This window comes from Camellia sinensis, chromosome 12, assembly GCF_055761805.1.
Source record: "Camellia sinensis isolate YWXY chromosome 12, ASM5576180v1, whole genome shotgun sequence".
NCBI classification, from domain to species: domain Eukaryota; kingdom Viridiplantae; phylum Streptophyta; class Magnoliopsida; order Ericales; family Theaceae; genus Camellia; species Camellia sinensis.
In genome coordinates, this window is record NC_138972.1 from 17430394 (window position 1) to 17442466 (window position 12073).

General features: G+C 37.7%; 2 protein-coding genes across 2 annotated transcripts; both read left to right on the forward strand.

Moving 5' to 3' along the window:
* The first annotated feature begins 603 nt into the window (after positions 1–603).
* On the forward strand, positions 604–2922 carry LOC145804375 (uncharacterized). Its single transcript, XM_082898059.1, has one exon. It carries the CDS (start codon positions 604–606, stop codon positions 2920–2922), a length of 2319 nt encoding a protein of 772 aa, XP_082754185.1.
* A 278-nt stretch (positions 2923–3200) lies between these two features.
* Positions 3201–8491, forward strand: LOC145804397 (uncharacterized). The gene is made up of 10 exons (XM_082898149.1): positions 3201–3253; positions 3342–3441; positions 4481–4679; positions 6642–6892; positions 7003–7206; positions 7286–7375; positions 7604–7708; positions 7791–8192; positions 8273–8353; positions 8433–8491. Exons 1-10 carry the CDS (start codon positions 3216–3218, stop codon positions 8481–8483), a joined length of 1521 nt encoding a protein of 506 aa, XP_082754275.1. The 5' UTR covers positions 3201–3215; the 3' UTR covers positions 8484–8491.
* Positions 8492–12073: the final 3582 nt, after the last annotated feature.

The following is a 12073-nucleotide window of genomic DNA, read 5'->3' on the forward strand; positions in this document are numbered from 1 at the left end:
AGCTTTTGGTTTCTTCATTAATATGCTTCATACTAGATATGCTTCTAGTATGCTTGATAGTGCTAATTTAGATTGCACTACCGGGATGCAATCATTAATGGTGCATGCATGCATAAATAGCCTTAGACCCGTCCAAGAATCTTCATTAGAGATACCTAGTCATCTTTGATGAAGCTCTTCTTGGATTGTCCAGTTTGGACAGTTCAGGAGCACAAGTCTGTATTGTAATTAGTAGTTCTACTGCTGATAGTCCATCTCGTAGAGATTTCGTGTAGCAACTCCTTGTGTTCTCCGAGTGCATACTAGACAAGGTGTAGCAGTACACCTAGTCTATGTCGTGTATTTGGAGAACCATGGGGAGATGCTGCCGAAATTTTGTTAGAGATGAACAAAGCGGTATGAACTGCTTTTTACAATATTGACCGTGCATTCCTGAATGGGAAAGTAGGATGAACCAACATATTAGAGACCAGTTAGAGGTGAATGATGTCATGTCGCATGCATTATAAGGTACTTAATTGAGGTTGAGATTAATTAAAATGGAATCGTAATTTTAAACTTTGTTGATTTGGCAGTGACATTTGTAGTGTAAGACGGAGTCAGATGGATAAAAGTTGGATAAATCAACATAGGTTGCACCCGGAATACATACAAGGGGTTAAGGAATTTATTAAATTTGCATGCGAAAATAAGCCATTGTTGAATGAAGTCACATGCCCATGTAAACGGTGTCGTAATGTCAAATTGGTGGAGAAAGGCCTGTTAGGGGAACATTTAATGATCAACGGGTTTCTTCCAAGTTACACCAGTTGGATTTTTCATGGGGAGAATTTGTCATCGCCTGTGCCACACAATGTGAATGTCGGGCAAACTGATTCGAACGATGGTGATGAAACTTATGAAATGCTATACGAAGGATTTGGACTTCCTCCACCAAGCTTTATTCACGAGGCAGCAAGTTCTGGTATTAAACAAGGTCCAGATGAGAAAACCGAAAAATTCTTCAGTTTATTGAAAGAGGCCGAAAGAGAGTTGTATCCTGAGTGTCAGAAGTTTTCAACGCTCTCATTTATTGTTCGGTTATTGCACATCAAGTGCCTTAGTGGATGGAGTGACAAGTCTTTCACGATGTTGCTTGAGCTTTTGAAGGATTCGTTCCCAAAGGGTGAAACTTTGCCAAAGTCATTTTATGCAACAAGGAAACTTCTTAGGGACTTGGGCCTTGATTATCATAAGGTACATGCATGCCCAAGGGATTGTTCACTATATTGGAAGGAAACAGCTGGTATGGATGATTGCATAGTGTGTCATATGCCTAGATACAAACAGTTTGAGGGGGAGGAGAATGATGTTAAGAAGAAGCAACAAAGAATTCCGCATAAGATTGTTAGATACTTTCCATTGATTCCAAGGCTTCAAAGATTGTTTATGTCATCCAAAACATCTTCTTTAATGAGATGGCATGCTGAGGGCCGAATTGATGACGGCAAAATGAGACATCCTGCTGACTCTCCAGTTTGGAAAAATGTTGATAATTTGTATCCCAAGTTTGCGAGTGAGCCTCGCAATGTCAGACTGGGTTTAGCGGCGGATGGATTCAATCCATTCAAGGCAATGAATGTCTCTCATAGCAGTTGGCCAGTTATTATAATGCCATACAATTTGCCACCATGGTTGTGCATGAAGCAGCCTCATATGATGATGACATTGCTCATTGATGGTCCTTCTTCACCTGGAAATAATATTGACGTCTACTTACGCCTTGTAGTAGATGAATTGAAAGAACTGTGGGAAAACGGTGTTGACACGTATGATGCGGAAACTAATCAGATGTTCCGAATGCATGCTGTGTTATTGTGGACTATAAATGATTTTCCTGCCTATGCAATTTTGTCTGGGTGGAGCACGAAAGGCGCTTTAGCTTGTCCTTGTTGTAACACACATACTCGTTCTCGATATTTGAAGAACGGAAGGAAATTATGTTACATGGGGCATCGTCGCTGGTTGAATGGGGGTCACAAATTTCGGAAAGCTAGTGCGTCTTTTGATGGCACTTGTGAATTCGAATCATGTCCAACTCGGTTATCAGGGGCTAATGTGCTACAACAGCTAGGCCCTAAGTTCAAATTGAATTCTAAGCGTCAACAATCTAGCAAACGGAATAGAAAGGGGAAAGAAAAGGAGGAAAATGAGGGCTCGGGTCATAATTGGAAGAAGAAGAGTATTTTCTTTGAGCTATCATATTGGGAGCATAATTTGATTCGCCACAATCTTGATGTGATGCACATTGAAAAGAACGTGTGTGATAATGTATTGTGGACGATATTAAATGTTGATGGGAAAGGGAAGGACAATTTAAATACTCGTCGAGATTTGCAAGATATGGGAATTCGGAAGGCACTACATCCTCAGAAAAGGGTTGGGAACAAGTATTATTTGCCTCCTGCATGTTTTGCCATGAACAATAGAGAGAAAAGTCTATTCTGCACACTTCTAAAGAATATCAAAGTTCCAGATGGTTACGCATCCAATATTTCTCGTCGGGTTAACCTCAAACAACGGAGCATATCTGGACTGAAAAGTCATGATAACCATATACTCATGCAACAAATACTTCCAATAGCAGTGAGAAATTTGTTACCGAAGAAAGTGGTTGAACCATTAATTGAGTTAAGCAATTTCTTCAGGCATTTGTGTTTCAAAACCCTAGAGGTGGATGATCTAAATCGTCTTCAGTCCCAAATCGCTCTTACACTTTGCCATCTTGAGAGAATTTTTCCTCCATCATTTTTCGATATAATGGAGCACTTACCCATTCACCTAGCAGAGGAAGCGAAGATTGCCGGTCCAGTGCAATATCGATGGATGTACTTTATAGAAAGGTGTGTAATCTACTCCAATGTCCATTTTGTATATATTTGATTGTTTATACTTGGAAGTCATGTATGCATCTTTTTGTTGATAGGTACCTTATGACACTTAAATCATACATGCGTAATCGAAGTCATCCTGAAGGTTCAATTGCACAGGGATACTTGGTCGAAGAATGTATGACATTTTGCTCAAGGTACTTGCATGATGTTGAGTCGAAATTGCATCGACCGTTAAGGAATTGCGATGTTAGTGACAGTCCTGAGATATTAATGGGGCGGGCTTTAGGAAAAGGAAAAGGGTTTGTTCTTGATAACACAACGTGGGTACAGGCTCATCGGTATATGTTATTTAACATTGCTGCGGTTGTCCCATATCGAGAGTAAGATAGATGCAACCTTCGTCTCATTGTGAATGTATTTATACCAACTATAATTATCGTGCATTTTACAAGTAGTTTAATTGTGTAGGGAACATCGTGAATTTATTAAGCGGTCACATCGTCGTCTCAGAGATTATGATGTGGATCGTCGTCACAATGATGAGTTTCCCAAATGGTTCAATTCTCATGTAAGTGCATGTTAAGCACAAGTCTTCTATATTTTTTCAATCCATGTGCTTCTATATTTTTGAAGTTGTTAATTGATGTTTAATATTGATAACTTTCTTTGAAAAATAGGTTGCTGAGCTATTAGCTACTGAAAATGTAGCGTTGTCAGAAGAGATTAAAATTTTGGCTTTGGGACCCAGCCGAAAGGCCACCAGATTTAATGGGTATATAATTAATGGTACTAGGTATCATACTAAGAGTTGTGAGTTGAGAAGAAAAACTCAGAATAGTGGGGTTATGGTGAAGGCAAAGACTTCTAGCTATGCAAGTGCCAAAGACATTAATCCAGTGGAAGGTGATGTAGCGTACTATGGATATGTGACAGATATTATTGAATTGTATTACTCACACGACCATAGATACATGTTATTCATGTGTAACTGGATTGATAACAATAAGGGACTCAAGCAGGATGATTTTGGTTTTACACTAGTTAATTTTAATCACTTGTTATATGCGAAGAAACAAGACAGTGATGAGCCATTCATCCTAGCATCTCAAGCACAACAAGTCTTTTATGTTAATGATTCTGTTGATGAAGATTGGAATGTTGTACTCAAGATGAAACCTAGAGACTTGTATGAGGTGTGTGGAGAACAACCAACTATTGATGAAGGACTACATCACAACGAAGTGGAAGGATTTGGTGATCAAGAGTTAGATGTAGCTTCCTTCACTTGTGAGGAGGATATGGATTGGGTTAGGCAGGGTATTGATGGAACAACTGTTGATGAAACTATTGGACCTCTTGAAGCATCGACAGAGGCACAATTTGAAGATGACGAAGAACTGATATGATATTGTAATTGGCAGCATATTCACTTTTACATTTGTGTTTTCTGTATGGATATTCATATTAATAAAATCTTTGCTTTTGTACCTTTGTACCTTTCTTTAAATGGCCATTTTTACCTTTCATGTACTCTTATTTTGTTTTGAATGCAGTAGATATTTATAGATTATCATGTCCTTACTCTTATGTTTGTAGTTTTTTTATAGATATTATCTATGAGTTCTAGCTTCGACCATTCTTCTAGTGAAAGTGAGCAATCAAGCTCTAGTAGTTCTAGTTCAGATGAGACTCAGAACACACTCAAGATGAAAGTCATACCCGATCCACCGGCATCATGGCATCCACCAGGCAGTCTTCCTACCACATCACGTAGCGGTAGTACATCACATGGCTCTGTTTCAGCTGGTATGTATCAACTTTGCTTGATATTTTCTTATGGTGTTTTTGAGTTAGATTTGTAGTCCTATCTATCATACATCATGCATAACAATAAATTATGTACATCATGCATAACAATAAAAATGATAGTGGATAATTGCATTTGAAATCCCTGTATCGACTTATTTTCATTGATGTTTATTTTGGTTTTTCTGCCCATATTTAGAGTGTCATGTTTACCACTCTGTTTTGTTTGTCCTTGTGTATTTGGTTTTTAGGTGGATAAAAGTGAACAAAGCTATCTGGTAGTTTATTTAACTGTAATTTAAGGTGTTTTATTCAGTGATTTTAGCTCCAGTTGATACTCTGGTAGTCATCTTAGGGGTTATCTGGGGCGCAGTAGGTTCCACCACATAGACCTTTTTTGGTTCATAGTAGAACCAATGCCTGTTTGGAGAGAAAACAAGCCTTTTTTTGTGTGTGTCCATTTTGCCTGCTTCGACTTGAATTAATCCAGAAACAGAAGGAATTTTCATGGACTTGATTTGTGCCTCCTCTGTTTTTTGTCATTTTCAAATGTAGAGGTATATAGTTTAGTTCTTGGAGAGCATAATAGCAATGAGATATATAGCTCTTCTAGCCCTTGATAGAAGTTGGTTTGTTGAATTTATGGTGTTCTTTCCTTTGCTTTTTGTTCCTCGACGATATGTGGCATGTTTTGAGCCTCAATCCTCCAATGGAAGTGGCTGCTGGTATGTAGTTATCTCGGATGACAGGACTTTTTCACATCCGCTTTGTGTTTACATGTTACATGTTGTCAGGCTGAATGATGCATTGTGTAAGCTTTTAATAATCTTTGGTCGTCATGAACCATGCCATGGAAGATGTACTGCCAGAATTTTGGGTCAAACCTAGTGCCAATCGGTGTTTACCAGTATTACTCTGATCAGGCTTCAAATAGTTCCAATATCACTGTCTTTTTGGGATTCGAGGGGTCAAGAGCCTAATCATGTACCCTCTCACAATATCTTGTTGATAAGTCTACTTGTGGTTATGCTTAACCAGATCTAAGTTTGGTGAGTTAAAGGTGTGGAAAAGCCCATATCAGTGTTTCTCTGGAGATACTTGGTTGGTACCCAACTTCTTGGGCCATAAGCCTAGTTTCAATGGGAACGTGCTTCAACCTTCAAGCATCAGTTGCAGGTTTGCTGAAGTAGTGCATCTGCCTTTTACATTATGTTATGTTTGTTGCACTGAATTACATGCCTTACCCACCACCTGGAATAAGACCTGGAACTCCTCCAGACTTGAGGCACTGGCCAGCGATGGTGTCTCCTTCCAGTTTTGGCACATCTGTCTATTACATTGTGTTCTGTTTGTTGCACTGAATTACCTGCCTTAGCAACCACCAGGCAATAAGACCCTCTGGAATTATTCAGACTCGAGGCACCCAGACTCTGAGGGTGTCTCTTTTTCTATGTTGCAAATGGCTATGTCATTGTGCTGTTGGCTCCTTGGGCCTTGTTCTTTGACAGAACTATATTATTCTGCCAGGTTAACACTGTAATAGAGGGTGAGGCACCTCCTAAATCATGTGAGGTGTTTGAAAGGGCTGTTACAACTTCTCTACCTTGCTGTGCTGTGAATGAAGACAGAGAGAGAGAGGGTAGTGCATAGTTCATTCATATATTTGATATAGATGGATTTTCCTTGGACTGTCTGTTGTGTTAGTAGTGGCTGTTGTGATGAGTATACATGTGATGTGAGGGGCCTCCTATCATTTTCAAGTTCTATTTTCACATGGCTGTGTTAAAAAAAGAAAAGAAAAGAAAGCTTCCATGTATGACCTTCACATAGCTTCAATCAAAATTGAAATTTGCTACTTGTTTCTGGATCAACAGTGAAAAGGCCCACACAAAAGAAAAGAAAGCTTCCAATTGACTGCATCATAAAGAAACTGATATGAAGCTTATTACTATTGTTTTGTAGGTCCTAGCTCAAGTCAAGCCACACAAAAGCAGACAAGGGGTCCCACATATGTGCATGGTCAATGGGGTACTAGTGAAGATGGCATTTTAAAAGTTGTTCCAAACGAGTTGAATCAAGTAGTTGAAGGACACACATCCCTTGCTTCACATTTGGGCGTTTTGGCACGAGATGGGAGTCTTGCACCACTCACTTTTACGACTTGGCATTATGTTCCAAAACAAAACAAAGATAACATATGGAGGGAGATAAAGGTATATATGGATATTTAATATGAAATAAGTTACAATTGTATTCCATATGAAATGCATATTACAAGTGTAGTTGACATTGCATATTACAAGTGTCTATAATTGTAATGCAGGCTCATACGGATGCAGATGAATCCATGAAGAGAACAATAATGGCTTCATTTGGAAAGAAATGGAGAGATTGGAAAAGTCGAGTGAAAACAATGGGATACAAACCCTTCAAGAATGATGCAGAAAGGTTGGCTCATCGACCAGATAGAGTACATGAGGATCAGTGGCGGGCTTTGGTCTACTATTGGGGCACTCAGAGTGCATCGGTAAAATTTTATTTATGTGAAACAATGTTTATATATGATAATTTTTTATAACATCTTAAATAAATTTCATATTGGACAGAAATCAAGCAAGAAGAATAGAAAAATCCGGAAGAAGAAGACATTACATCATAGGACAGGCCGAAAGCCTTTCTCAGTAGTTCGACTGGAGGTATAATTATTCTCTCCATTCATCCTTTTCATTCTTTGTCATCTATAGCTGTCTATATGTGCTAAAAAGGTGTCAACAATTTGCACCATAATGAATTTATACCAGTTCTACAAAAACAGATGTTATTTGCTTAGTTGTTTATTTTATTTACACTTGTTCACATATTTAATTGCTTAATTATTTAATTTTCTTATTTATCTTAAGATTTTGGTTGTCTTTCATTTATAGGAGACCAAAAAGAACAATGGGGTTCCTGCTAGTAGGTCACAGGTGTGGATGGCCGCATACATGAAAGATGGGACGTCAAATAGTGATTCAGTTAATGAGGTTATGGTATGTAATACTACTTTATCTTTGGACTTTTAATATGATTTATATTTATATTGGAGGCTAATTATTGAATTCAAACTTGCAGACTCAAATGAATGAGTTAGCAGAGCACATGGAGGGATCTTCTACTGACCCTGCAGCATTACAGGAGCAAATCTTCACACAAATTATGGGCCCAGAGCGACCTGGTCGTGTTCGGACGTTTGGATTGGGACCGTCACCCACTGATGTTTTTGGAGGTGGATATAGGCGGTCACAAGAGCAGAATCGTCTCTTCCAAACTCAAGTTCAAGAACAAGTTCAAGAGCAACTTCAACGGTATCAAATGCAGTTTGAGTCGAAGATGAATGAAGTAATGGAGAAACAAATTCAGGCTATACGCACAGATTTTCAGTCACGAATTCAATTTTTGGAATCTCAATTGCAAGCTGCAGGCGTGCCCGTTGATCCAGTTGTTGCACCATCAAACCCATTACATAGGCAGCAGGTATTTTAATTATTTTTACTAGTTATTACTTTAAATTGCCTAGAGCTAATATACAATTTAAGTCTCTTATTGAATGATAGGTTGTGGATTCACTTAGTAGTCATCCCACTGTTCGGCCAATGTCACATCAACAACAATCTCATGCATTTTCATCCCAAGAGGTGAGCAATCATTTAATCAAAGCTTTTTTGACAAATAACATATCTTATTAATTACAATACTTGCTCTTATTAAATATAGGTTCACCTTTCAAAGAAAGAGAAGAAGAATAAGAAGAAGAAGAAGAACTAACAAGGTAAACGTACTAATATCACTGGTTCGTGGTTTATGTTCATTTGATTTGTAAGGTAGCAGCATTAGTGAAATAGCTATTAGTAGCAGCAGCATGAGCTGCAGCTGCAAGTAGTCCAATGTGCATGCTATCACTAGATAAATTTGACAGTTCGCTGCTGTTTTTGTCGAACTTTGTCTGCTTGATGCAAGAATGCTATGCTTAGGTGCTAGACTGTTCATGACTGCCATGGTTAGACTGCTATGCTTGACTGTTTTTGTCCACACTCTCTCTGTTTATGGTTTTTATGTTTTTAGAAGAGCTTGTGTTGTGTGGGTTTGTTTAGGTGTGTGTGTGTGTGAAGAAGATGTGTGATTTTGTTTGATGCAAATATCATGAAAAGAAGTTACATGGTTGTTTGATGAAGATGTGTGAAGAAGATGTGTGATTTTGTGTGAAGAAGATGTGTGATTTTGTTTGATGCAAATATCATGAAAAGATGTGTGATTTTGCCCATGGAGCGGGCTCATTTACCAGTGTTCTAAGGCAATTTTTGTTGTTACTACTGCATGTGGGTCTTATGAATGTTCCAATCTTATCCTTTGCTTCTTCTTTATTTATCTAGTAATCTGTTCTCCCTGGGAATTCTTTCAGGGGCAAAGCAATATCTGTATTTCTAGTTTCATCCAGTCATTTTGGGAAAACAACCATATTAGAAGCTACCTCTTTGGTAATTGTTTGTGCAAAATGTAGTAGAATCCTCTCACTTTCCCCCCTTAATTTAAAAGCTGGCGCAAGCCAATCTCTCCCAACAATATTTTTTTCATTGTTTTATAAGGTTTTGCTACATGTTTTTATCCTTCTTCCGTGTTAATATAATTGCTGATTTTTGTTCAGTTGATTGTTTTAATTTCTTTTAACATTTCATACTGTGATAATACAGTGAATAACAGTTCTCAACTTACATTTGGTGCGAATATGATTGCTGCTTCAGGTGCTGGTGCTGTCACAGAAATTGCAGCAAATCCACTGTGGGTTGTTAAGACCAGACTCCAAGGAGGTTGGATCTTGTTATATGCAGTTTCTTTCTAACCTATTGAAGTAGATTAGTGAATGCTTTTAGTTTCTCCGTGCTTGACTTGAAAACAAATACTTGTATCTATAACTTGTGTTTGTATTACTATTGCAGAATTCTGTAGTTGTAATTAATTTTGTTGGAGAATGTTCTCCTGTTGGCTGTACAGTATGCTTCTCTATGTTGCAGAAGTATCTAAACTAGAACCACTGCTGGAAAATGAGATGAAGTTTGAAAGAAAAACTCCTTTCAAGTGCTAGGATGCACACACCAAGCTGAAATATGTTTAAGCTCTGCAAGTAAGCCTCCTGGCACACTTCAAATAAAGTGGATATGAACTAAAACATTAGTACAGAAGCATTCAACTTATAAAAGAATTAACAAAAGAAAGAAAGAGGGGATTTCTGGAGATTCGGACACAAGAAAACCACAGGCTGATTCCTTTGTTGGAACTAAAAACTCCTCAGTAGTGTAACCATAGTGACAGCACATAAGCAAGCAATGAGTACTGTCTAGAAGAGATTGACTTCTCATGGTTGCATCTTGCATTTGCAGCCAGGATTTGGTTGTTAACACACAGCTGTTTTGAAATTTTCATTTTATAGTTTCAGGATTTATAGCCAGTGACATTCTTTATTGTTTGTTGGAGGTTATGTGGAACTTTGTAGGGACATAGTCTGACATTGAACTGGGTTATAATACTCTCTTCTCTTTTGGCATCATTGTTTTAAATATTAAGAGATTGCATGCGTATAGAAAAACAAAGAGAATGCTAATAATCTTACTGACAATTAGTGGCTTATAGGAAAGTTCATTCAGTGTTCTTCTAAAGATATAGATATAGGAAAGAGAATGCTATAGATATGTGATACTCTTGAGTAACTTGAGTATTTCATGTGTCAATAAGCTTGTTTTGACATCTATAGCAGTATCATAGATTTTACACAGGTCTCATTTCTGGTGGTGATAAATGTTTCATCCAGATAAGCAGTTATAAAATTAGATTACCTTCGATTTCCATGAACCAATTTTCCTTCCATAAAATTTCAAACTTCAAGGTGAATGATGTATAACTTGATATCCAATGTTGCTATGAGCACAAATTGTTAGGGATATTAGTTTACCCAATGTTATATTGCGTAGATGATGGGCACAGAGTGCTTGATAGGTAGATTAAGTTTTTGTACTTTGATGGCCACCTGCTTTTGTCAATTTAATCCAAGATTGCTATAGGTACTAGTTTGGATGAAAATTGAATTCTATGAAGGTGATCTTATGGATGTGGTTGGATGAGAGGTGAAGTCATCACTATGTTTATTATGGTAGGTTGTTATATGATGGAGCTTTTTGTTTAATACAAAATGAATAGGACAGTGGCACCCCAGATGCTATGAAATCAGAGGGGAATGATTCACTTGACACTTTTATCAAACAGGCAATAGGGAAAGACCCTCCCCTTTCTTTCTCAAGGACAGGAGACAACCCAGTATGTTTCATAGAGCTGGAATCACTCCCAGTTTGTTTCCTTCTGGCAAAAGCTACATGGACAATGTAAAAACATGGTTTTTGGATTTGGATATGTTATTTTGTGGGTAATGGTGATTGGATATTAATTGAATGAGAAACTGAATTAATGCTTTATTTGTTATTTGAATGGGAGTTACTATTTTATCTGTTAGTTTTATCACAGGTATTTGAATGGGAGTTAATATTTTGTACGTTAGTTTTATTACAAGTATTTTTTTATTAATTGAATGAGAAACCAAATTCAATATTTTCTTACAGGTATTCTTTTTAATTTAATCAAATAAAATTAGCACAATCTCACCAAAAAAAAAAAAAAAAAAAAAAAAAAAAAGATATGACGGCGTTTCTACAAACGCCTCCTAAACCCTCAATAGTAACGGTCATATTTTTTACACAGATACAACGGCGTTTCAAAAACGTCGCTAAATATCGTTGGTGACGTCAGCGTGTGTATAGTGAGACATTTTGCGGCGTTTTTTAAAACGCCTCCTATACTAATATCACGACGTTTTTAAAACGTCGCAAAGCTACAGCGACGGCCGCAGCTTCGACGTTTGGTACTAAACGCCACAAAATTAATTAACGGCGTTTTTGACAGATATAGCGGCGTTTTTAAAACGCCGCTAAAAGCCCTATTTCCAGCAGTGATATTTCCAGTTCAAAGCATGGCCAAAAGATGTTAGCAAGATGGACTAAAATAGTATGCAACTTTGACTAGCAAACATGGGTTGTATGGCAAGTATATGATGCACATGGAATCTCACCAAACCATCAAAAATTAGTGAATAAAACATGTAAAAATAGGCCCAAATAACCACTGATACGCAACTATGGCATGCAAAAATGATGAGTTACTTTAGAGGGCCATGCAAGGAGTTATTAAGCACATGCAAGATAGACATTTAGCAAGACCAAATCAACTCTGAAAATGAGTTCTGAGGGCCCTAGAACCCACTGAAAATTGCCTGAACTGAGCTCAAGAAGTGTGCAAATGTAGGCCCCTTTGTA

Excerpts from the sequence above, each read along its gene's own strand:
- LOC145804397 (XM_082898149.1), top strand. The coding sequence starts at position 3,216 with ATGTTATTTAACATTGCTGCGGTTGTCCCATATCGAGA. Across the intron at positions 3,442-4,480 it reads CCAAATGGTTCAATTCTCAT|ATATTATCTATGAGTTCTAG; the intron begins GTAAGTGCATGT and ends GTTTTTTTATAG. Across the intron at positions 7,709-7,790 it reads ATTCAGTTAATGAGGTTATG|ACTCAAATGAATGAGTTAGC; the intron begins GTATGTAATACT and ends TCAAACTTGCAG.
- LOC145804375 (XM_082898059.1), top strand. The coding sequence starts at position 604 with ATGGATAAAAGTTGGATAAATCAACATAGGTTGCACCCGGAATACATA.